Below are 25,620 nucleotides of genomic sequence, written 5' to 3'. Positions count from 1 at the left end.
TGCCATTGAACCTATTCAACACTCGGGGGCGCTGTTTCTTCACTGTCTTAACTTGCCCGGTATTAGAACACCGATACAAATGCTTTCAACCTGGCCGTGTTTATTTGCACAGGATATCCTGCTTTTGAAAGGAGAGGGCGAGGTCAAACTGAATATGGCGATGGGCAAGGGAGAGATGGCCCTGCGCAGCTCCGGCGCCGCCGGACAGGAAGCGGTGCACTCCCAGCTTCAGGAGGTGGAGGATGCCTGGGCCACGCTGCTGGTGACTGCCATGAGCTGCCACAGGTACCAAGGCCCGTTTGAACTCACTTTCAGCCCACGTGTATGCGATTACAGACCGCATTGGAACACTGAATGTTGACTTAAATGTGGCGTGGTTCATTTATAAAGTAATGTTAAAACAGGTGACCTCACGTGCGGGGTTTGTACTGGTTCCCTCCGACTTCCCAAAACCACGCACACGCTTAGGTTCATCAAAAAACCTTAACGCTGTTCTCCTTCCATCAGTCGTCTCGAATGGACCGTGTCGCAGTGGGCCGGGTACGTGGAGAACGCGACCCAACTCCGACGCTGGATGGAGGCCGTGGAGCGGGAGGTGCGAGCCTCCCTCGCCCCACAGGCGGGGCCGAGGGAGAAGGCCTCCCAGCTGGAGAGACTGCGAGCCCTGCTGGCCGACATGGACGACCACCAGTTGGCCTTGTCCAGTCTGGAGGAAAAAGCCAGGGAACTCTTCAAGAAGACGGGCGACGCCGCTTTTAACCACGGCGCCCGAACGCAGCTGCAGGTGCACTTCGACGAGCTGGCAGCTTTGGTGGAGGTGCGGAGGACGTTGCGTCGTCACTACTTCATGTCACCGAAAACATCACATGGACAATTTTTGTGTTTTTTTTTTTTTTTTCCTAGGAGAAAGTACGCCTGGCGCAGAGGATTGTGCTGGAACACCAGCAATACTTGGAGGCTGTCCGGGAGCTCACTGATTGGCTGATGAGCGCAGGGGAGGAGCTACACCATTGGTCAGATGCATCTGGAGACTCCCCCTCCATCCAGAAGAAACTACATGAAGTGAGGGTGAGATGTCCTTGTACTCTGAAAAATACATGCTTTATGAGTATTTGTTTGTTTGTATACAACCACGTGTAGAAATAAAACAAAATTTGTCAAAAACTCAATTAATATGGTAAGTGATTGTTGAGTCCTGGTTTATTAATAGCCTCTTAACGAGGACAACATCCATCCATTTCCAAAATATGCAGGAAATTTAAGTGCCTGCAGCACAGTTAGTTCTACTGTCATACATTAAAAAAATTCCTCCTGAGGCGCATTTCACTCATAAAGTTGGTTTATGAGCTCGTGAATAAAGGTAAGGGAGCGCCGTATGTTATTTAGCCAAACAGGGAAATTGATTTACATTTTAATTTTCACGCTAGGATCCTAATTATCACGTAATAAATTAGTGTTTGAGGAGCCCTGGTGTGAACAATGCAAACAATCTCACACACACACACACACAAGCACGCACAGAAGACGAGATACTTGAAATAGTATTGCCGCCCATCCTCAGGTTTAGTTTCCACAGCCACGGTTTCCTGAGCAACTCTTTCCTCCGCCCAATCCTCAGGAGCGCGTGGAGTGTCGACTCCTCGAGGGCCGCGAGCGCCTCGGCGTCGTGCGACGGACCGCGACGTCCGCGGCGGAGCACACGGCGGCGGGGGGCTGCGAAGCCATGGACCGGCAGCTGGGGGCGCTGTCCCAGGCGCTGGAGCAGTGGGAGGGCGCCGCTCTGAGGGCCAGGGACGCCCTGGAGGGGGCACTCGCTGCCGCCGCCGCCTCCGAGGAGGAATACGAGCGTCTGACCTCCCAGCTGGAAGACGATTTGAAAGACCTGGATCGTCGACTCAGGGGGTGGAGCCAGGAGCTGACGAGAGCCGAGGGGCAGTGCAATGGTGACGAGGCGGTGACGGGATGGCAACTGGCTAAGGTACTGACTTTCTTAAGATAAACAGAGAAGGCCTTGTCGGCCCTGACCGCTCACCACTCGGATTCATTATATGTCAGCAGTTTGCAATAATTGCATATTGTTCACGTGTTTGTATTGAAATGACGATAAAACTGTGATTTGCGTTGGGGAAGCTGCATGAAATTGGGTAAAGGTTATCAGGATTGTTTAGTGGAATACATGCACACACACAGACACAGGACGCAGAAAGCCTACACGCTCACACACCTACACACACTCAACACAAAGCACTCTGCTTTCCCCCATTTGCAATTATTCTCTCCTTTTGTCAATCGGGGGGAAAAAAGCACATTAGTCTGTAAATCAGCTTTACTGAAACAAGCAGCCAGTGACAGCTACAATCCAATCACTCTTGCTCATTTTCTCCCCATCGCCCCCCCCCCCCAACAAGTTCACCTCTGCCAAGGACCTTATGCTGCCATTGACAGTTTTGATTGTCGTCGCAGGATTAGCTGAACACTTTGTGTCAGGGTGAGGGATGGGCGAAGGAAGAAACTATTTCATTTTGGTGGCCAAGATAGGATTGTTTTGTTATTAGCATCATTATTATGGCGGCATGACTAAAAACATTTTTTGATTTTGGAAGGCATTTGATGACATGTAATATGTTTTTGTTCACAATTTGGAGAAAGAATGCAGGGGGAAAACATTTAACCAATTGATGAACAGATTCATATAAAATTTGTGCGAATATATTGATTGACGTTTGGTCATGATCCGGATCTGCATCACTTTTGGAACAAAAGCATAAATACATTTCAACTGGTTTAGGGGAAAAACCTTGGTACGGGTGGAAAAGTGAGTGAGTTTTCAAAATAGATTAGGAATGGGACTCGAGACTCTACTTTTATTTTAGTATGTTGGAAAATACTGTACCGCTTAACATTTCTGAACAGATACGTAAACAATTGGGTGTCTAGTTTCAGTATCATCCAAGGACAGATTCTTTTTAGATCACTTTGCGTGTGACAGAAATTGTTTTTGATTATGATCGTGCGTTGGACAAGGATCGGGAAACTGGAGCCAGTTTAATAAGTTGGTGAATAGTTTTGGATTACATTTGGTGTGCCCCAGGGACCAAATGATTTGCTTTGGATCATGATCTGGATTCCTTAATCTGCATCGGGATGATTTTATTTTATTCGGAAAGTTGTTTGAAACGTCGATGACCTCCTCTGGTCTGCCTCGGTGTGCCGCTTACCGGATGTTTACAATTCGACGTCTCCCTCCCCGCCGCGGCGTTAACACCCGCCCCTCGCGCTGCCCCCCGCGAGCCTCCTCGGCCATGCTGTCAAAAGCGCGGCGCAGAGGAGGAGTCAGCGGCTCCGACGTTCTCGCCTCCTCCGGCCTCTGTTTTTTTTGAAGCAGTCCCGCATCTGCGCCGGCTAACGGCCGAATTCCACCGGGAGAGAGCGTGAGAGAGGCAGAGCGAGGAGGAGTAAAACGTGTTAGAGGGAATCAGCGGTGGGATAGGAGACGGAAGAGGGAGCGGGAGGGATGTTTATTGGTCGTACGTCAGAGCGTGAGGGAGGCTGCGCATATTTCACGGGACGGGATTTTATGATCGGCCGAGCGCAGCGTGTGAGGCGCGCCGAGGAGAGCGGGAGGACGTTGCGCTCACCTCCTTCCTGCCTCTTCCTCGCGCCTTGAAGAACAGACATGCTTTTGTACGGGCTGCACTGTGAGTATGTGTGTGAGACTCGAGCCCTGGCGTGAATAAGGAATGTGAAGGCACTTATTGACGGGTGTCGTGCCCGCGCGCACACGCGCTTAGCCAGCTGGCCTGTCGTTTTTTTTTTTTGTTTGTTTTTTTTTGGTGCGGTTTAGGAGATACTGGAGGGCCTGCAAAGCGTGGAGCCGATGGCAGAGAAGTTGAAGGGTCAACTCAACGAGCTGGTGCAGTACTCCAGAGACTTGGGCTCCCAGTCCGACCGCGTCACTGCGCTCATCAAGCAACACAACAGGTGAGAAGGGATTTTATTTTTTTTTCCGCGACTTGCTGTCCATATATTTCAAGATGACTTTTTGCACACTGCGCGCGTGCATTTCAAGGTTGAGGCTGGGGGCGAGGAAGTTCACGCATGTGTTGTTGGTGTGTACGTGAGAGCGGGGAGAAAGAACAGACAACATCTCTTGCAAAGGAATTTTCAACAGAATACCAAAGTCGTGATGAAACAGTCAAGAAGAAATAGCGAGCGTCAGCAGTTTCTATAAAGCTGCACCACAGTTCCTCAGTACCGCTTTGCGATAATTCGTCATGCATTGCGTATTAATTACGTGGGTGATGCTTTATTACAGACTCAACCTGACACATTGAGCACTATTGCTTTGCCCATTTGTTCCAAGTGGTACAGTTTTGCTGATTCCTCATACGCCACCAATGATGATGTACCACGCAACAAGTATATTTTGGTTTAGAACGTTTTCGACATGCCACTCATGAATCTTGCTTTACATAGCGTGAAGTCTCTCACGGCAGTTTGAACTCCAAAGTTTTGACCTTGTCAAGGATGTTTTTCCAGACGGACTCCCAAGTTGGGCCACTTTCCAACGTTCTCCACATTGAGGGTCCTGTTAGTCGGTGGAAGGGAGGAGCTTGTAGAACAGGGCTCAGCAACCTTTTTAAGGCTGAGGGCTACTTCGTGAGCACCGATCGTATGAAGGGCTACATGACATGTTTGCGGAAAATTCAGTTCATTACACGTCCATAAAATATTTGCGTTTTTTAATTTATTGTCGTAAATGACATTACAGGCATTTTAAAATTTTAATTCACGTAAGCCAGTCAGATTCAGAATTTAAATCAATAATAATAGTAACAATTTGTGGCCTATGGTATTTTTCGAGCATACCTTGCGGACGCCTTATATGGTCCTCGCGGGCTACCATTCGCCCGTTGGTGTTGGTGACCCCTGATGTAGAACCTGTTCATTTGAGAGTCGCACGTGCCATTGTAACGCGGGAGCGACATCAGTGTATTTAGCATTTATACAAATGGAGGTCTTCTCTCCCAATCACGCCTCCTTCACCTAACCAAACCACCGTATTTTCCGCATTATAAGGCGCACCTTCAATGAATGGCCTATTCAAAAAAAAAAAAATTCATATACAGGGCGCACCGCATTATAAGGCGCACAGAATAGACGCTACAGTACAGGCTGGGGTTACGTTATGCATCCATGAGACGGAGCTGCACTAAAGGCTCTATATTGATCCATATATAAGGCGCACCGTCGGCTTTTGAGAAAATGAAAGGCTTTTAGGTGCGCCTTATAGTTGGAAAATACGGTACTTGTTTTTTTTTTTCTGGAGTAACCTTACTGTAATGTGGTGCTGGTTTTTAAACAGTGCACATTATTTGACCTCATGCGTGAACATCGGAACGAAAAACAAGTGGATGATATTGATTTCTTTTCACTTGGCACGCATTTGCCTTACTGCGAAAATGTGCAAATGTTCGCTCTGGAGGGAGGACCGCACATGACTCGCCGTGCGGCGCACATGATGAGAAGCTGTATAACATCCTCTTTCTTTCCGTAACAATGAATCTTTTAAAAGAGGCAAGAGGAACAGCGTGGAAGTCTTGAGTGTGGAGGTTTATCATTGCAGTGTTTGTGGATTTAGATGATCGTGTGTGTGTGTGTGTGTGTGTGTGAGAGTGTGAGTGGCCGCCATATATTGTGACCTGTGTCAAGCAGACGAAGGTGAAAGTTGATGGAGCCACTAGTTGCTAAGCGACGTGTTGCCTCATCTGTGCTTGTTCGCTTTTGGCCTGTGTGTCTCTCCTGTCATAGAGGCTAACGGTGGTCTATGTGCATTTGTAACTCGCTCTTCGGTATCCAGAATACTGTTCGCTGGACAACAAAATGGCTCAAAGAAAAAAATTCAGATTATTGGAAGGTTTCTCAGATGGCTACAGCAGGGGAAAAAAAATGGGATTATTATGCATTGTTTATTATGCATGAAGAGTCACTGCGGGCAGCGTGGGGTCGATTCACGCTCAGTGATGGTGTCGATATCTGCCCCGGGACTAGCCGGGATAGGCTGCAGCTCTCCCGTTACCCTTATGAGGATAAGATGCTTGGATAATGGATGGATGGATATTATGCATGATTATTTTTCTCCACGAGGCTAATGTTACCGCACCCTTACGTAGAAATAAGCACGAGCCTGGAGAAAAGAGGAGGCTAAAGACAGGATGGCAAAAAATTCGGGATCATTTCACAGTTTAAAAATCAAAAAAGACGACAAAGTCCACTGGATGTACGGCAAAGAAGAACTGGCTTAAAACGTCCCCATCGAGGGACTAATTAAGTTTAGTTTGCCATATCTTTTAGAACACCATAAGCTGACACGTTTATGACAGGTCATAAACCTTGTACAATGTATACAAATCATAACGTGTCCTCCACGACGAACAGGTGACAACAGCACCGACAAAAAGCAAACAATGAAGTAAAGTCTCTTAGCAACGTGGTCCACATAATAAAAAGTGGCATCTGAGGCACGGTCTGGATTGCATCTGTTGTTTGGAGGCGGGCGCAGTTTGTCACAAAAAACAGGTGTGCGTGTGCGCTTTCCCCCGCGCAACTTTACTGAATACATAATGAGTCTCCCCTCACTCGTTTTCGAACAAACTCCCACTCTTGCCTCGACCTTCCCCGTTTATGCATATACATGAGCGGGAAACGTCTTCTTCTCCAGCTTGCAGGCCACACTCGAGGTGGGGTGGGGGGGGGGATTTCAAACTGTTACCTCGCGTCGTCATCTGCGATCGCAATAAAACGCGTGCCTAATATTGTGGCCGGCGAGTGTTTAACACAAATTGGAAACTGCGTTAATCATTTTCTGGGGGCAGTTTTACCCGTTGAAAGAATACCTCCCGCCCTCTGATCATGTAAAGCTACGATCCCTGTCACGTTGTCTTTACGTCACCCTTTCCCCCGCAGCATTATGCTGTCATCCCTCATATTATCACCCGGGTGAACTCTTGCCCCGCTCATATGTCGCCTCTCAACCTACGCTGATGCCGTACCCCCAGTCCCCATCCCCCATCCCCCACCCGGTCTCTTTAGCCCCATTGCTTCCACTTCACCCACTTGTCCATCTCTCCACCTGCGTGCTTCTCATCTCCCAACCACAAGGCCCTCCTCTATCATGTAAAGACAGTCCGGTCTTATACTATCTCGCCATCTGCGTTGCTCTACATCTCTTTGTTCATTTATTAAAATTCCCTCGTCGCCTTTTTTTTTTTTTTTTTTTGTGTGTGCCGCAAGTCTCAGTCTTCGCGCGTCCAGGGAGTGCCAAAACAAGGAGCGCCTCTTGGAGCAGCGCTTCCGCGCCGCCCTGCGAGACTTCCAGCAGTGGTTGGTCAACGGCAAGATCTGCACCGCCAAATGTTTCGACGTGCCGCAGAGCGTGGCGGAGACCTCCGGCGCCCTGCAAAGAATACAGGTAAGGGCAAACCTCACGCGGGATTCGACGTTGTAGTTTTAGCGTGGTGGTGATCAAACACGTTTACATCGCACATTCGACACCTCGTCTGGTGAGGTTTTTTTTCTTCTTTTTACATGAAATGTAGGAAAATCCATTTTTTCTTTTAATATAAAAACAAGCCCAAAACTTACCCTCAGCAATTTGGTGAAAACTCAACCTATTTACATTTTTTTAGGCGCTCCTTCTGTAATGTTTTCTAAAGTCCCACAAGCCCTTGCATATTAGGACATTGGTGTCAAGGAAGTGTATTGACATCTCGACAGAGAAACAAGCTTTGCATTTTTTTTTTGGGGAGGGGGGGCGGCTAACTTTTAGCCTGGGTTAGTGGAAGTTATGGAGAGTCTTCACTGCATGTACAGTACATGCGCACTCCTAGTGCATTTTTCCAAAATCAAGTGAGCAGTTTTTAAGAGTAACATTCTACAAGGGTGGAATGGTGGCTCAGCTGGTAACGTGTTGGCCTCACAGATATGAGGACGCGGGTTCAATCCCGGCGCTGCCTGTGTGGAGTTTGCATGTTTTCGCCGTTCCTGCGTGGGTGTCCTCCGGGCACTCCAGTTTCCTCCCACATTCCAAAAACATGCAACATTAATTATACACTCTAAATTGCCCATAGGTGTATTTGTGAGTGCGGCTGTTTGTCGCGATGTGCCCTGCGATTGGCTGCCAACCAGTTCAGGGTGTGCCCCGCCTCCTGGCCGTTGACAGCTGGGACAGGCTCCAGCACTCCCCGCAACCCTCGTGAGGATAAGCGGCAAAATAAAATGGATGGATGGGTTATACAACAAATTTGACATGATATGTAAGCGCTTGTGTGAGTTTTATATTTTAAACAATTGAATAAGTGTAGGCAGTTTTAAACTGGGAGCGGGCGGGCGGGCAGTTAGCCGAGTTTCTTCTCTTGCGGGGCTTTGCTGTTCATGTTTTTATTGGACAGCGATGATATCCAAGCGTATCTGCTACCTTTTTGCTCCACTGAGTCGTTCTTATTTGCTAGAATAACTTGTTTGCATCAATCTTTGAAGCAACTTGTGCCAAAATTGCATTGCGCTTCTCGTTACGCGTGCACTTGCAGATGCCAAATAATGAAATGATAGTCCCAAAATGTCCCGTCTCATTAAAAAGCAGGCACTCAATACCACATTAATCTACTTGCCTTATTGTGTATATGTCATACATCCTAATCATGTAAAAACCCAGAGTGTGACGCGATTGTTGGAAAAGAGTTTTTTTTTGTTGTTGTTTGTTTTGAAATTTGAGGTTTAAGCTTAATACAGAGAAAGTAAGGACATGGCCAAGAGGGATGCTCTTTTTTTTGGAAGCGCCTCTGTGAGCGTCCTCTTTTGCTGTTTTTCCTCTGAGAAGCTGGCAGGTGTTCGCGTCCTGGCAGCTTTTCTGGAGTACCCCAGGGCCCCTGGCGACGAGGCAGGTTGTTGTCCGTGAAGGTAGATGTCCCGGTATTCTCGGTAATTACCTCCCTCCTAATTACCTTGCTGTGTCTGTCACAACAAGAAAGTTGGAGCGATCTATCAGCAGCCCGTTACGTGATAATAACAATCACAAAAATTTACATGAGCGGCGTCTTCTGTTTTTTGTCGTATTGTTGCCGAGGATTTCAAGGAAGCGAGCATCTTATTTCAGAATTTTTTTTTTTTTTTTGAAGTCCGGATGAGAGGGAATGTCACCCAGTGGATGGCGGCGGAGAAAGAGAGAGAGCCATGTTTTATTTATCATTGACCTGGTGAGGAATGTGGAACAATGTTTCCGCATGGCCGACCTCCAGGAGGGCCGGCGTGGGAGGGGTGCGTACGACGGCTGGTGGTGGTGGTGGTGAGGGCGGGGGTGTTTTGTGGAGGGTGTCACAGTGCGTCACCCTTAATTGGTGGTGTACATTTGCACTAGCAAAGGGCGGAGGGAGGTAAGAAAGCGAGAAGTTAGAAGACAAAAACAAGACTGCGTGTGTGTGTGTGAGACGCGCTGGCTGCACAGATGGTGGAGTGGTCCCTGCTGCGCTGCTGTCATCGTCTAAGGGGGGGGGGCGTTTTGTGTACGTCTATGTGTGTGTGTGCATGAAGGAACTACTGTATGTTTAAATTAAAAAAAAAAAAAAGAGAGAAAGAACACTTGACTTCTCTTGTCTGCCCACGCCGGTCAAGCCCCACCTCACACCCACGCGTAGGGAATCCATAATAAGTCGGCCTAATTGCCGCATCTGACAGTCTAAAAGTGAGACTCCCGGACAAACAGTCTGTCCGTCACGTGCGTGCCCAGATTGTGTTGAATTAGTCTCAGCCACGGCAATGGAAGGCAAATACTGTACAATGAATCCTTGCCATGGGGGGAGTATCTGCAATCTTAAAAGCCTGAGTTAAAACATATAATATTTACCTAATCCACGCACTTTAAACAAATTCAGGCACACTTTTCAAACGCACTGTAAAAACGAGTTTGAAGCCCCCCCCCCCTCCAAAAAATGTTTTTGTGCTCAGGGCAGCGCCCTAATATTCAGACAGTACAGTGGACCCTGCACAGTTGCAGTTCACCATTCGCAAATTTACCTGTTTGCTGACTTTTGGGGGCAACATATTCTTTATTCTTTGCTTAAAGTCACTGATGGTGTAGTGATACACACGCGGGATCGATTCCCTCTCAGACTGGCGACCGGTTCAGGGTGCGGGCCGCCTTTCGCCCGAAGCTAGCTGGGATAGGCTCCAGCTTTCCCGCAACCCTTGTGAGGATAAGCAGCTTGGACAATGGTATGAACTCCTGCTTAATCACTTTTTTTTCACGCGCGATCCCTTGCTTGTTTTATTTCAGCCCCGGTATTTTTCATGAGTCATGATCAGGTAGGAGGGAGGGGGGTGGGCACGACGGCTGGTGGTGGTGGTGGTGGGGTGTTTTGCGTGTGTGTGTGTTGGGGGGGGCAAGAAGTTAGAAGACAAAAACAAGACTGCATGTGTGTGCGCGATAAGGAAGCATCACTTATTGCCAGATTTTTTTTCTATTTGCCGTTGGGCTTGCTCAGTTTCTCCTGCGAATAGCGACGTTCCAATGTCAAAAGTATTACTCGCAACTAAGTTGCAGTGAATAGAGGAGCTTCATTTAGTCAGCCCATACAGCGGGGTGGGGCCCTGCCGTCATTTTGCGGCATCTATCGGAAATTGTAAACCATTTCAGGGATGGATTTTCAGCTCGGTAAATGTGCCACTTTTTGTTTGTTTGCAAAGTGCAGGGGAGGTGGGGGGAGGGACGCCCCAAAAAGTTTTGGAATCACCGCTTGAAGACCTCTTCGGTGTGCGTGTCCAACGGCTCCTTTTGTCTTTGTTTTGCACTCGCCCCCTCAGGAGTTCTTGAGTGACAGGGAGCACGGCCAGGCCAGACTGAGTACGGTGGGAACCGGCGGGGAGCTGCTCATGGCGGTGGTGTCCAAGGAGCGGCTTGAAGGGATCAAGGCCAAGGTGGCAAACGCCAGAGACGACTGGAAGAGCTTGATGAATAACCTTCAACTGAGGGAGGATGCGCTCAAGGTGGGTCTGCGCTCGGCCTTTGTTTGCAATTACGAAGCCGTGTTTGCGCCAGATGGTGCAAAACCCTGCAGTCGGCTTGTGTTTGTCAGTTTGTGGACTCCCGGAATATGCCCAAAGGGTTTGTTTGGAATAAAATGTGTGGGTTGGCAGTTGATGAATAGCGCTTTTGATGCGTTTCAATATACTACAATAGTTGATTTCCAAAGTTCAAATCCAAAAGAGAAACTCATTTATTCACAAATTTATCAAATACAGCACAGTAATTTTCAGAGGGCCGATTCCTACCTAAAGTCATTTTCTTTCTTATGTAATATTCAAATTTCTTGATATTGTGAATTTTAGTGAGTAAAATCGTCAAGTATTTCACTATGTGTGTCTATATCCATATAGTGTAGGCCAGGGGTGCTCAATGCGACCACTCTTGGTCGATTTCTGGACGGCTTTCCAAAAAAAAAAAAAAAAAAAAACGTCAACCAATGTTCCCTCTAAACTGCGCACGTGCGCGATTGTGCACCGCTGATGCAATCTCTTCCTAGATATTCTGCGTTGCGCGCAAAAAAATTAATAAATCCAATGAAAATTAAAAGTATAACACACAGCTATTCAGTTTGTTGCCTTTTGCAATGTCATTCAATGAGTGAGGGATCACTGGTTGTTACATCCAATGGCACAAGTCAAATATGTACTGTAAAAAATGAAACGAAGAAGCCACTGGTTTCTTTTAGGCAGCGCACGGAACTTTCTCTAACAACGACCGCTGCTCCGCCACACTCTTTTTCATAGTTCACCTTACACCCCCCGCACTCTTAAAGACATACATTCCTAATTACAAATGTTACGGTACATACGTAGCCCATCAATGTGTTTTATAATGAAAGCGTCCACAGTCTGGGCAACGTAGAGCAAAGACGAGTTAGACATGTTGCTTATGTTTACTTTCGATATTAATGGAGAAAGTTAAAAAAGAAATGCTTTGGTTTTAAGATCCAATGACTGTTCAAGTATGTGAATAATCGAAGAAAAAGTGGACGAGATTTTTTCTTTTCCAAGTGGGAAAGGTCTAGTCTAAAGCCAAAGTAGAAGGTGTAGGATGAGATGGTGTGTCATTTTCAAATTCCACCTTGGCACAGCCTGATCCAGGATGAAAGCACAAACCATACAGTGCACAAAAAGCTAATTTCTCTATTTTAAATACAGGAGGCAACATAACATTAACCTTAAAACGGTTTGGGAGCATCATGATCATCACCACCACCCCCACCCCTCTCGTCATCGGTAGCTCGCGAGAGGCAGCATGTTTGAAAAGTAGATCTTGAGGTAAAAAAGTCTGGGCACCCCTGGTGTAGGTCGTACACATTTTAATCAGGATTTCCTTGATATTGTAAATATTTCTTTGCTACACTTGCAAAAGAAACACTCCTTTAAATAACGGGACATCTTAGTGACGCAGCCATCTTCCCTTGACCAATGAATCAGCCAATCAAATCAATCAAGCTTTATTTATGGGGCACTTTTCACTAACAAGTGCTTTCCTCAGGAAAAAAAAAAAAAAAAAAAAAGCTACAGTTAATAGACACACAAACAAACACACTCATGCACACACGCTTTTACAGCTCCTGGCGATATAAATCTCTGCCCGTCGGAAGATTTAAAAAAAAAAATACCAGGAAGCGGCGTCATTGAGCTCGATAGAATTGAATGAGGAGGAATCAATAAAAGTAAGAAACCCGTAACGGGGAAAATTAATACATTCTGACACGGTGTGAAATACGATTTGAAGAAGGTAAAAGAAAGATCAAAGGGGAAATAGCAGCTCCAAATGAAAGGAGCAACAAAGCACAACAGTGGCGAACGTCCAACATGTGCTGTTCTTTATTCTTCTTGGCTTGTTATATAAGAGGAACAAAGGCTTTGTTTTGGGGAAAGCCGTGTTTTGTTTTCTCCTCATTCCATTGTCACGCGCAAGCGACCATGCTCCATGTCAACCAATCAACACGCTGGCTGAGCTCGATCCAGTCTTGAGGTGCCGGGTGCAGGAACAGAAATGTGCCAAAAAAAAAAAGCGATGCAGGTACTCACCAGATTTTGTGGGAACCAGTGGAAACACCCAAAAATCTCTACTGCTTGGATACGTGTCCGAACAAGCAATGTGGTATGCTAAATATGTGGTTTGGCTTTTGACCAGAGTCCAGGCATATTCTTTGTTTATTTATTTATTTTTATATAAAAGGGCGTTTGATTGATTTTCGAAACACTTCCAACAACACACTTGCCCAAACCGTTGAAATTTTGCACTGTGGTATTGTTCATGCTCTGCTCTCGCGTCTGATCAACTGAATGCGCAGGACCTGCTCTGTCAGATGACAGCGTTCGAAACCAGCGCCGAGCCCCTGCAGGAGTGGCTCAACGGCGCCGAGGTCAGAGTTCAGGAGAGCAGCGCCCGGCTCCACGACCTCTCGGCTAAGAAACAGGAGCTCGGCAAACTGCAGGTGATTGCCTCTTCTTGAAATGCTCGCGTGTTTGATTCCCAATATTTTGGTTCACATCTTTGTCATGGGTGGCACGATGGAGCGGCTGGAAAGCGTTGGCCTCACAGTTCTGAGGTCCCGGGTTCGATCCTGGACCCGCCTGTGTGGAGTTTGCATGTGCGTGGGTTTTTTCCGGGCACTCCGTTTTCCTCGCACATCCCAAAAACATCCAACATTAATCGGGCACTCTAAATTTCCCCTAGGTGGGATTGTGAGTGCGACTGTTTGTCTCCATGTGCCCTGCGATTGGCCGGCAACCAGTTTAGGGCGTACCCCGCCTCCTGCCCGTTGACAGCTGGGATAGGCTCCAGCACGTCCCGCGGCCCTTGTGAGGATAAGCGGCAAGGAAAGTGGATGGATCTTTGTGATGCAAAACAATTAATACTAAAAAGAAAAACAAGTTCGGAATTCAAAGATCTGCCCTGCTCAAGCGCACACCTACAACATGCCGAAAATGCTGCGTATTATTTTGGTCATGCATGTTTACCTCAATAGATGCTGCATTTTAAGATCAGCAATAATGTAAAAACAACATCTGCCAGCTGCTCTGATTGAAGTTCTATTGTTCCTTGTGATTCCCCCTAAATGGACCAATGAGCTACTTTTTCAAGGACACCAAATCGTTGTAGCCCCCCCCCCCTTCTCCCCATCAGAGAAGTCTCCCTAAAGTGTAATCTGAAATCAGATGGAGTGGGGGGGGGAGAAGACCTAATTACATTTGTTGAGCACCACTGGATCAAAATAGAGCAGCGGCTTGACATAATAGTCAGAGGCAAAGTCAGGGAATCTAATTAAATCCCCTTCTGTCAAAAGCCTTTTTTTTTTCTTTCTCGCAAGCAATAACAGAATCTGTCATGTCTGGCAGAGACACAGAAAAGCGGAGGGGGTGGAGCGCTGAGAAGCGTTAAAAAGGCAAAACTGACAAAGGAGGGGGGAAAATATATCAAGCCCTTCGCCGAGCTATCGCTGTTGATATTTTTGGGTTGTTTACTCTTGTCGCCTTTTGTCTGGCCCGCCAAGCAATTCCGTGTTTCCCCTCGGCACCTGAAGTGCAATACAATACGCGCGGTCCGAAGCCCGTTTCATCCTTGCCTTCACAATATTCATTTTCATTAAAGTTGTCTCTGGATTAAAACATCAAAACGTCACGCACAAATCAAAAATCCCCTTGGCAGCTATAAGATGTGCAACTCTTCTGGGAAGACTTTTTACATTTGTTAGAAGAGTGTCTGATGTGGGATTTATTTTATTTTATTTTTTTAAGTGATCCCGGGTGTAGCCCGCCTCTCTCCCAGACTCAGCTGGGACAGCGCGTAGGTCACGAGGACAAGCGCCGTCGGAAAACCGTGTTAATGTGTTCTCTCCTCCCGCGCCTCGGAACCGGGCATCAGAGCGTCCTGGAAGAGCTGGCGGGTCGCGATGCGGAACTGGGGCGCCTCAGGGAGCGAGCTCACGGTCTCTGGGAAGGTCAGGCCGCCGGCAAGGGCTTCGTCCACCGAGTGTCCCAGCTGTCTGCGCAGTACTTGGCTCTCAGCAACTTGACAAAGGTAACGCGTTGTCAATTTCTTGCTCATTTTCTTTTGTCGTGTGTACTTTCCTCTCGGGTAATTTGTCTCGGAATCCCTGAACGCCGTCTCCGAAAAAGGTCTTTGTGACTGGAGCCTGATCAGCACAAGGAAGGCCATAGGCCGTGTTAGCTTGAGCCTAAAATGTCAGACGTGTGAAATGTGACAATGTGGCAGCAGGTGACCTTTTTTTGAGCCCTTATTAAAAAAATGCGTCGAATGTATCACGTACGATGTGTGATGAATTGGATTGAGCGTAGAAAGACTGCGATGGCTCGCAATTTACTAACAGGACAAGCGGTGCTTTAAGAATGTTTATTTTTTAATTGGTTAAGGAATTGTTTAAAATAGTCGATTGTTGTTGCAGCTATGCTTTGCTCTACTGTACAATTATGCACAAATTAAGTACGTATGAATGATAACTGCAGACAAAATGAATCGCATTTGGGTGGTAGGTACGGGAGCCGAGGAGGTCTTTTGGAGAGGAAAAGCAACACAACTGCATTACGTTTAATTTCTGCGCCCTCCTCCCCAGGACAAGGCCTCGAGGATTGAGCGTGTGGTCGGCGAGCATCGCCTCTTCTCTGAGGGTCTCAAAGAGCTCCAAGAATGGGTGTGCGAGGCCAAGAGGGTCCTCGCCACCTGCGCCTCCACCACCTCCGATAAAGCCGTGCTCGAGGACAGGATGCTGCAGCTTGAGGTCGCCACGGCTCAGATAAAAGCCCCTTAAAAACATGAAAGGAGGCCTTTTCATTCGATTGATTGTTTTCTCCTCGCGTGCAGGCCCTGCTCGCCGCCCGCCAAGAGCGGGAGATCCAACTGAAGATGCTGCTCACCAGGGGCGAAGCCGTTCAGAGGAACACGTCGGCCGAGGGCGTCCCGGTGATCCGCAAACAGATCCAGGACCTCAAGGATTCCTGGGACTCGCTGCTCTCTGCTTCTATCAAGTGCAAAAGGTCGTGGGCCCGTTGACTAGTTTCGCATACCAGTTAGAGTGTTCCCCCACTATACTGCGGCACCAGTTTTTGTGCGTTTGTTGTAGTTTGGAGATTTTTTTTGTAGTATCCTTACTTAAAAAAAATGCCCTCGCATGTGAAAATGGAAAGCCACAGTCGCCAATTGTCTGGGTCTGGAATTTATCCCGAGTGATGAACGCGACTTCACTCTACTGCTTTAACATCACTTTTTGGTCATCAACAGCCAGCTGGAAGGCGCCTTGTCACAGTGGACCAGCTACCAGGAAGACGTGGGCCAGTTCGTGCTCTGGATGGACCGCGTCGACGAAACGCTGAGCTGCTCGGACAGGCAGTACTCGGAGATGAGAGACAAGACCGCGAACCTGGGAAAGACCAAGGTACTAACAAATATAGTCAGTACAAAGTACAATAGCTGCCATTGTAAAAAAAATAATACTTATATGTTTACTTTTTCTATCCTTTGATATAGGATCAGGAATCATGTTTATTTGAGCCACAACACATGACAGAACCCTCTTAAATTCTGCCGATGAATCAGAAAGACTGTTTGATAATGAATATAATAATCATTATTTAAGTAAAACACATTAGCCTATATATAGGATATATATGATATGTCTATGTTACAAAATATGAATTTTTTTTCAACTTTTTACCGTAATTTCCGGTCTATGAGCCACGCCTTTTTTTCACACGCTTTCAACCCTGCGGTTTATGCGGTTATGCTTTTTTTTTTTTTTTTTTTTTTTGTAATGGCCGCAAGGGGGCACTCGACCGGAAAAGGTAAGAGTGAGACCGGTGGAATATATGTGCCGAGGAAGTGACTTTTACCCTTAGTGCTGCACTCGCGTGTTAGTGGTGTGTCTCAGTGATTTTTACTATTATTATTATTTTTTTTTTAACCGGCCCTGTTGGCCCGGCGGCGCTCGCGTTAAACTCTCTGTGTACCGTCTTTGTAAATATCTCGTGTTTCAATGTGGGCACTTGCGGCTTTTACACGGCTGCGGCGTATGTATGTACCAAATGGTATTTCCTTTACAAATGTACTGGGTGAGGCTTATAACCAGGTGCGCTCTGAAGGCCGGGAATTACGGTATAAATACATACAGTAATGTAAAAAATACATAATAAACAGCTGCAGAAATACACAACAATTATTGTTGTATATTGATATATGAATGTGTAATATATTTAGTCCCATATGTATTTTTTCCTTTTGGATATGAATAATTTTCTGAGTTCGCAACTGAGAATTTCAGCTGCGTTTTTGTGTTACCGCATCCATCGGCTGGAAACTGCCTCACATTCACAACCCGTTGTTCTATATACGGCATTTCTAACCCGGGGGCACTCGGGGGTGTCGGTGTCCATGTTCATTCCAGCTTCTGTATGAAGAAGTGCTGAGTCACAGTTGTCCTCTGGAGACCATAGCAACAAAGGGGGCCAACATGGCGGACCACTGCAGCACGCAGCAGGAAGTGAAGCAGCTCCGGAGCAGATACACCACCCTGGAAGAAAAGGCCAAGGTAGGACAAGGTCTTTCTTTTCTTTCCACTGCTTTTGTAATCTGGAAAAATCACATCCTATTGTATTTTTTTTTTTTTTTTTTTTTTTTTTACAGAATGCAGTCAATAAGGCCGAGGGGCTGGTTCTGATCCACCAGGAGTATCAGCAAGGGCTGCACGTGTTCGAAGACTGGCTGGAGCGGGAGCAATCCACTCTGGTATCGCTGTCCCACCCCGAAGGAGACGTGGAGACACTTGAGCGCACGCTGAAACAGCTTCAGGTATTCATACTGAATATTGAAAACCCCTCTCCGTACATTTTTTTTTTAAATTGTTAAAACTTCGACACTTCAACGTTACGGGGGATACATTTCAGACCCACCTGCGATGGGTGAAAATGTTACATAGAGTGACTGTTTTTCCAGTTTTACTCCTCCCAGGTGCTTTCAACTAATTAATATCTGCTTAATAACACTTATTAAACACAAACTTGAACAGACACACGAAAAGTGCATGCATAAAAGTAACATTTTCCCTCTCTTCTATTTCTCGTAGGTTCAACAGGAGCGCTGCGCGGACGGCCAGTCGTTGCTGTCGTCAGTGCTGACCAGCAGAGAGCGGGTCATCCCGTGGGGCGTACCCCAGATCGAGGACCGAGCCCTGGACACGGCGCGGCGGGACTGGGGGGCCTACCGGGCCCACCTGGAGGAGACCCAGACCCAGCTGAACTCCACCTTGACCAGACTGAGAGAGATGAGCCAGAAGTTCCTCACCTTGGCTCGCTGGCTCGAGGAGATGGAGAAGGAGGCTGACTTGAGGAGTCACCGGAGGTCAGACCGAAGCACTAAGGAGACCCAGCTGAAGAGACTCAAGGTTCAAATTTGAAGTTCTCGCATCCTCCATTGAAGAGGCGATCACATTGCAAAGATTTCAAAGCGCCGCTATGTTGCTTGTGTGAACAGTTGTGTCTTGACGCGGTGCTGACGCGGCAAGACCAAGTGGACGGCCTCGCCTCTCTGGCCCAGCAGGCTTTGGAAGAAAGCCACGTCAGCGGTCGCGTTAGCGTCACGGCAACCCAGCTCGCTGCACGCTACCACGCGCTGCTGCTCAGCATACAGGTGATGATGGGATTTGGTTTTGATGGAATTGCGGATGAAGTCATGACGTCCAATAAATTCAGATCATTCAAAAATACATATACTCGTATATTATAACAGCTTGGAAATTAATTTTACATCCAGATATTGTCTTATACCTCATGAGGCATCTTGTTAATATTAATTTGACTAACTTGCTTACTTTTTAGCCTTGTATTTTTTTAATGAATTCAATGTTCCAATGGAGAAAATCTGCTTATCTCATATCAATACAATGAAAGTCGTTTGACCTTTGTGCAATTCCACAAGTGTATTGATTCATCAAAAACTCGTTGCAAATGTAGATAGATATGAAACCAGTAGAGCGGTAAAACACACACACACTATACTGTATATATACGTAAAGATAGATAGATAGATAGATAGATAGATAGATAGATAGATAGATAGATAGATAGATAGATAGATAGATAGATGATAGATAGATAGATAGATAGATAGATAGATAGATAGATAGATAGATAGATAGATAGATAGATAGATAGATAGATAGATAGATAGATAGATAGATAGATAGATAGATAGATAGATAGCATTTTGTTTATTGCACATTTCTTCTCTCACCGTGGACTTTATTCCACGGGGTGTTTGGACTTTGTCTAAAGTGAACCATTGAAGCAGTCTGTGTCCTCTGATCCAGCCTCTCCATTTTGTTGTCTGCTCCATTTTTGGGGGGTCTTTAAAGGGAGGAAAAAAAAAAAAATCGATGGGGCTCATCTATTGCAGGCCCAAAGAGACAATTTCGCGGGCAGCGCGGCGCGCGGAAAAGCGATCCTCACGCCGCATTGATTTTTACACCTTCGGTGACGGCCCCTTTCCCAAAACTTACCACAGCTTCGGTCGGCTTCACGCGCGCACAACCCATGACATCCCTGTGATGCTACGCCCCCCCGAGTAATTACGCCACGTGAAGTGGGGTGGGGGCGAGGGGGCCGTTACCTCCCTCTCAGGAAAGGTGTGCACTCAGCGGTATCAGCTAATTGGAGCCTCCTCACCGCAGGATTTTGGACATGGAGTGAATAATGTGTCAAAGCTGCAAAGAAACCCTCTTTATCCTCACGGCGGTATTGACTCAAAATCTCAGTCAAGTGGATAATGCGGCCCCCGACCCTCCCCGACTCACTCCCTTCTGCAGATGAAAGACGGGGGGGGGGGGGAGAATATTTTCTGTTTTGATGGCTGCTCACAGTGCTTTTGGTCCTCGGTGGTTACGGCCCGCCGGGGCACGACTTTCAAAGGAGAGCGAGGCCTTTGAGTCTTACAAACACTGAACAGAAACAACTCGGAGGCTGCCGTTGTTGACAATTGCATGGGAAATAGAAAGCACAACATAGCAGGATCAACAAAAAGATGCCTTAAAATGATGACAGATTCATGCATAAATGAATTTATGTTAAGTACGGCGAATGTTGACGCAACCGTATTGATTCCTGAAGTGTTCGCGTTCGGTGACAGGAGACCATCAAGCAGCTGCAGGAGGAGCTGACGAGCATACAGGCGGCCGAGAACCTTTGCGTGTCCTTCACCGAGTGGCTCGGCTCCACCCAGGAAAGCTTCACGGAAGCGACTGACGCTTCGGAGCCTCTGGACCGCAACACGCTCGAGAAAAAGCTGAAGAAATTGGAGGTACTGTGCCGCTCGAATGAACGGTGCACGTGTGCACGCGGGGGCTGGACCTTCATTAACACCTGCCCTTTTATCTTACACATTCATATGAGTGTGAGGCGTGGTTCCTCCCCCTGATTTAATATTCCTTTATTTTAATTGTATTATACATATACCGGGCGGCACGGTGGATCAGCTGGTAAAGCGTTGGCCTCACAGTTCTGAGGAGCCGGGTTCGATCCCGGTCCCACCTGTGTGGAGTTTGCATGTTGTCCTGGCGCCTACGTGGGTTTTCTCCGGGCACTCCGGTTTCCTCCCACATCCCAAAAACTTGCAACATTAATTGGACACTCTAAAAGTGCAACTTTTTGTCTCGATGTGCCTTGCGTATCCTGCCTCCTGCCCGTTGACAGCTGGGATAGGCTCCAGCACTCCCTGTGACCCTCGTGAGGATAAGCGGTGAAGAAAATGGATGGATGGATTAATTGGACACTCTAAAATTGCCCGTAGGTGTGAGTGTGAGTGCGACTGTTTGTCTCGATGTGCCTTGTGTACTTCGGCTCTGTCCCATTGACAGCTGGGATAGGAACCAGCACTCCCCGTGACCCTCGTGAGGATAAGCGGTGAAAAAAATGGATGGATGGAATAATTGGACACTCTAAAATTGCCCTTAGGTGTGAGTGTGAGTATGAGTGTGACTGTTTGTCTCGATGTGCCCTGCGATTGGCTGACAACCAGTTCAGGGCGTACCCCGCCTCCTTCCCATTGACAGCTGGGATAGACTCCACCAGTCCCCGTGACCCTCGTGAGGATAAGCGAAGAAGAAAATGGATGGATGGATATACGTATACCACAAAATTAGTCATAGAAGTGGTCATTCAGAGCAATTGCAGCAATTTACCCCAGAAATGTATCTTTCCTTCGAATAGTCTGCTAGCGTGCGCATTTTAGAGTGCCTCGTCGTAGGTCGCAAGTGGGCCCATGTCAAGCAGAGAAAGGCGGAATGGTGAGGAAGTCTTAAGAAAGTGCGTTTTGCTTTCCTGCTAACAAGAAGACAAAGAAGTATTGCTTTTTCCAGGTTGTTGTCGTGATATTTGACGAGCATTAGACTGCAGCTGCAGTGCATTAAATGGGAGCGTTTGAGAGTGGGGAGAATTTTAAAGTCTAACTTTACAGTGCAGGGTTGTTTATTTCACTATTGTCTGTTGTGTGTCAATTTTAGATGACATCCTGTATTTATTTCTCCTTTACAGGAACATTAATCTAAAAAAAGAGTCACTAGTTGAGTAGGAGTGTACATACGGAGGAGTGTACACAGTTAAATATGTATCTGTTATTGCTCCTGATATGTATATATTTTTGTGCGTATTCTGCAGGTCTTTAATGTTCAGCGTGTTGGGCGCTTTTCGATTTAGTTATCAAATCCTGAGTGGGAAGATTTTGAGCACAAGGTAACGTAGCAACGCGAGAATATTTGCTGGAGTAATGCTTTTTTTGTTTTTTTTCTCCCAGTTCAGCATGCTCGGCCAAGAAAAATGTGTGCTATCTGGGCTTTTTTTTTTCTTCTTGCCTCCACACATTTTCTTTTTATGCCTTTCTGCCCAAATGGCAATTTTTGACAAGTCCGCCCTCCCGCATAAAATAAATAGCCCGCAAGATGTGAAATAGTTTCTTTGATCGGAAGGCGCGTATCGATCAAACGTCATTACGAAGACAAAGCGGACGCCGCTTTAGAAGGGAGGTGTTAGCAAGGTGCGATCCCCCCCCCCCGCAGTGATGGAGGAGAAGGAAAATGCACCGGGTGTCTGGAGCTTGCTGGCTCGTACTCTATAAATGATGTAGCGCGCTGACTGTAGCGCTTCACCTCACTGCTCTCCTTCCCATCCCGAGTGGTAACAAAAGTAGCTTCGACAAACGTCCCCTTACAAATTTTCTTAGCTATTTACGCCGCACAGTGGGCGTCGCGAGCTCTGCGGTCGTCCCGGTCCCGAGATCGATGGAGTCCTTCCGACACGCGTCCTTCCACCAACTTTTCCCCCCGCAGGGCAGCTCATTGAACTCCGATCATCATGCAGAGTCAGCAGTCAATGGCGGGGCCGAAGGGCTTTGTGTTGGATTCGTACTTTGTTTGCAAATGACTTGGAATTGTCGACACGGCACATGTACGGTCACACGCGAGAGGTGTAATGAGGCTTGTCTGCCGTCAGTCTGAATTATGTATTCATTATTTTGTATTTTTTACAGCTGTATATGCTACCCGTGGCTTCAACTTGATCATTACTTGTGATGCTAACATAGAAAATAATGACTCATCAACTCAAACAAAATATCCATCCATCCACTTTCTTTGCCGCTTATCCTTACGAGGGTCACAGGGAACACTGGAGCCTATCCCAGCTGTCAAAGGGCAGGAGGCAGGGTACACCCTGAATTGGTCGCCAGCGAATCAGAGGGCACATGGAGACAAACACACAATCACACCTAGGGGCAATTTAGAGTGTTCAATTAATGTTGCATGTTTTTGGGATGTGGGAGGAAAGCGGAGTGCCCGGAGAAAACCCACGCAGGCACGGGGAGAACATGCAAACTCCACACAAGCGGGGCCGGGATCGAACCCGGGTCCTCAGAACTGTGAGGCCAACCCTTTACCAGCTGCTCCACCGTGCACCCTCAAGCAAAATCTATTTATCCATAATTTGTATTTTCTATTTCCATTTATCATTTATCTGAACTTACTGTGTTTTTACTGTTTTTTTAAATATCTGTGCTACATTTTAGATATTTTTTAATGTTTGTGTTTTTAAATATTTTAAATATGTTTTTTAAACTTTTTTTACATACTTTTTTTATTTTTTCTCACCAAAATATATCTTTGTAAGTCACCCTTTATAAGTTAAAAAAAATTAAAGTTAACTATATTAACATATATTGCTAGCTGAGTTGTATATTATTGGTATTTTTCATACCAGATATAAATATAGATTTTTTTATTTATTATGTTTAGTCACACTTTTTGGTTCAATTTGTTTTAGTAATAATTTCATAATTGATATGATAAATGAGTGGTTTGTCACCATAATTAAATGGCAAAACATTTGGAAGTATTCAACATTCCATGAGTTAAATAAATACATTTTATGTTAATATGCTGTATTTTGGAAGTTTACCAACCTTTTATCTTCTAAAGTATATACTGTATTTAAAAATCTATTTGTTAAATTGTTTTTTTTTTCACATTTTCTTTTTGTACAATATCAACCAGCATTATTGAGATTATAAGAAAATTTAAAGGTAACAGGTATAATATTAACACTGTCAAACGTAAAGACAAAAAAAATCCATGTTCAGATATGTATTCATTTTAGTAATGCTGTTGCATTTGAGTATTTCATTCAATAATGCGGGTACTCTGGATTACATTGAGGGCGTTCATTTTCAATACTTAATGTTAGCTCGATGCAGGAGCGTTTAACAGCGTAAAAGGCACCCAGCGTGCAGGTCCTCATAAATAATGTTCATTAGACTATAATATCGGCTACTTTATCAAGCGTTAATGAATCAGCGGCCATCCGAAATCCACCATACGGAGTGAAGAACTATGCGGGCTGCCGGGTTCGAAGAGAATCTGGACTCGGCGTTATATGACGGCAATTATCCTCTTGCCTCTTGTTTGGGTTCAGGTCTCATTAAAGTAAACCGTGTGTCGATTGTCTTATTAAGGCTGTAAAGAAGGAGCACAGGTGGGTCCCTGGAAAGACGCGGCGCCGCGGTAAGACGCAAAGATGGACGTGTGCGGGCAGGCGCATCATATCGTTAACCCAGATAGCTGGAGACGTCTCGGGTAGCGGAGCTCCACTCGAGCAGTAATCGAGTCATGATGAAAGCGAGATGGCGCCCCGTCGGGTTTGTGTTGCCGTTACCCTGGAAACCCCCGCCGGTCCCGCTTCCCGTTAAGGGCCCTCGTAATTGGCTCCTCCTTTCATATTATTCACCGCGCTGCCTCCGCCCCGCGACCACCCGGGCGCCACCGCGTATCCTCGCGGTGCAGGTGGCGACCTTTCTGAAGCCTACAAGGCACTTCAGACGCTGCCACGCGGCGAAGGATGGCGAGATTTTTCAAGTCTTGATGAGGTTATTTTCCCTTTCCCACTCGGCGAAAGAACGACGCTCAGACCGCAACCTAATCTGGAGCAGTACCTAAGCCTACCATTGAGTTTGATTCAGTATTCATTGCGAGATTTGGGAAAAGATTTTCACGCTTCAAGATTTCACAAATGTTGTCATTGATCAAAAGATTCTGACCGTTCTCTTCTCCCAGAGTCTACAGGCCGATCTTCACCACGGTCACGGCATCCTGAAGTCTCTGAGGGAGAGTTCCGAGCAGGCCGCGAACTTCCTAAACGAAGACGGCGCCGAGAGCCTCGGAGGGGAGGTTGAGGCGCGTCTTTCCCAGCTGGAGGAGTTGGCCGGCTGGCTGAGGACCGAGCACAGCTTTCTGGAGCGCGCGTCGCTGCTGGCGAAGGAGTTCCAGGAGCGCTACAGGGCCCAGGCCCAGTGGCTGGTGGAGACCAAGGCTTTGCTGTGCTCGCTGCCAGAACCCAAGGCCGAGCTTTACCAACGGAGGGGCCAGCTTACCAAATACAAGGTGAAATAGCTCATTTTAGAGATTGGCATGTTTCAGGATAATTGCCGGAAATGTGCATAGAGCGTCCAATATCTCAGACAGACTTGATCTGTACGGCAATTCATCGGGTTCTCTGTAACACGGGACTGTTTACTGTGTTGTTTGGCCCTCCAGGCTCTGCTGCAGATGGTCCAGACCCATGACACCTCCGTCAGGTCGGTGGTAGAGAAAGGTGACGCTCTCCTGGCATCCGTGCACTACCCTTCAGTCCGAGACAAAATGAACCGGCTGCAAAAGGACTACGCCGACCTCCGTAACACGGCCACGGTATGTTAAGGAATGAACCGCGATCAGGGATTTATAACGTGACGTGTGGTTATCGGGATGTTTCCGCTCAGGCTCATGTGGCGCATCTGGAGGCCCAGGTGAGGGAGCAGGAAGTATACCACAACCAGCTCCAGGACGCCGAGCGCTGGTTGCTGCAGATGTCCAGCAGGATGGTGACGCCTGACCCCAGCGTGAGCCGCAGTCTGGAGGCGGCCACTGAACAACTAGCCAGGCACAAGGTGACCCAAAAAAAAAATACACACGTTAATTACAGTGATCCCACAGAAATGCG

General features: G+C 46.8%; 1 protein-coding gene across 10 annotated transcripts in view; it reads left to right on the top strand.

Annotated features, from left to right (window-relative positions):
* syne1a (spectrin repeat containing, nuclear envelope 1a) overlaps window positions 1-25,620 on the top strand; it is a 139,952-nt gene that overhangs the window by 57,417 nt on the left and 56,915 nt on the right. For 8 of the 10 annotated variants that reach the window (XM_061811975.1, XM_061811982.1, XM_061811974.1 and 5 more), the window contains 20 exons: window positions 113-285; window positions 508-817; window positions 904-1,068; window positions 1,619-1,978; window positions 3,845-3,981; window positions 7,294-7,471; window positions 10,858-11,040; window positions 13,386-13,529; window positions 14,960-15,115; window positions 15,669-15,833; window positions 15,917-16,089; window positions 16,334-16,487; window positions 17,493-17,636; window positions 17,732-17,896; window positions 18,171-18,488; window positions 18,578-18,733; window positions 20,228-20,398; window positions 24,696-25,022; window positions 25,176-25,328; window positions 25,400-25,567. In XM_061811975.1, the coding sequence (XP_061667959.1) occupies window positions 113-285; window positions 508-817; window positions 904-1,068; window positions 1,619-1,978; window positions 3,845-3,981; window positions 7,294-7,471; window positions 10,858-11,040; window positions 13,386-13,529; window positions 14,960-15,115; window positions 15,669-15,833; window positions 15,917-16,089; window positions 16,334-16,487; window positions 17,493-17,636; window positions 17,732-17,896; window positions 18,171-18,488; window positions 18,578-18,733; window positions 20,228-20,398; window positions 24,696-25,022; window positions 25,176-25,328; window positions 25,400-25,567 (3,900 nt within the window). Of the gene's footprint in view, window positions 1-112; window positions 286-507; window positions 818-903; window positions 1,069-1,618; window positions 1,979-3,553; window positions 3,699-3,844; window positions 3,982-7,293; window positions 7,472-10,251; window positions 10,270-10,857; window positions 11,041-13,385; window positions 13,530-14,959; window positions 15,116-15,668; window positions 15,834-15,916; window positions 16,090-16,333; window positions 16,488-17,492; window positions 17,637-17,731; window positions 17,897-18,170; window positions 18,489-18,577; window positions 18,734-20,227; window positions 20,399-24,695; window positions 25,023-25,175; window positions 25,329-25,399; window positions 25,568-25,620 lie in introns of those variants that run through there. The other 2 variants (XM_061811980.1, XM_061811981.1) reach the window with 2 other exon arrangements.

The sequence above is a fragment of the Syngnathoides biaculeatus genome, chromosome 23 (genome assembly GCF_019802595.1).
Source record: "Syngnathoides biaculeatus isolate LvHL_M chromosome 23, ASM1980259v1, whole genome shotgun sequence".
NCBI classification, from domain to species: domain Eukaryota; kingdom Metazoa; phylum Chordata; class Actinopteri; order Syngnathiformes; family Syngnathidae; genus Syngnathoides; species Syngnathoides biaculeatus.
The sequence above is the reverse complement of the archived record's forward strand: the minus strand, read 5'-3'. Positions and strand labels throughout refer to the sequence as shown.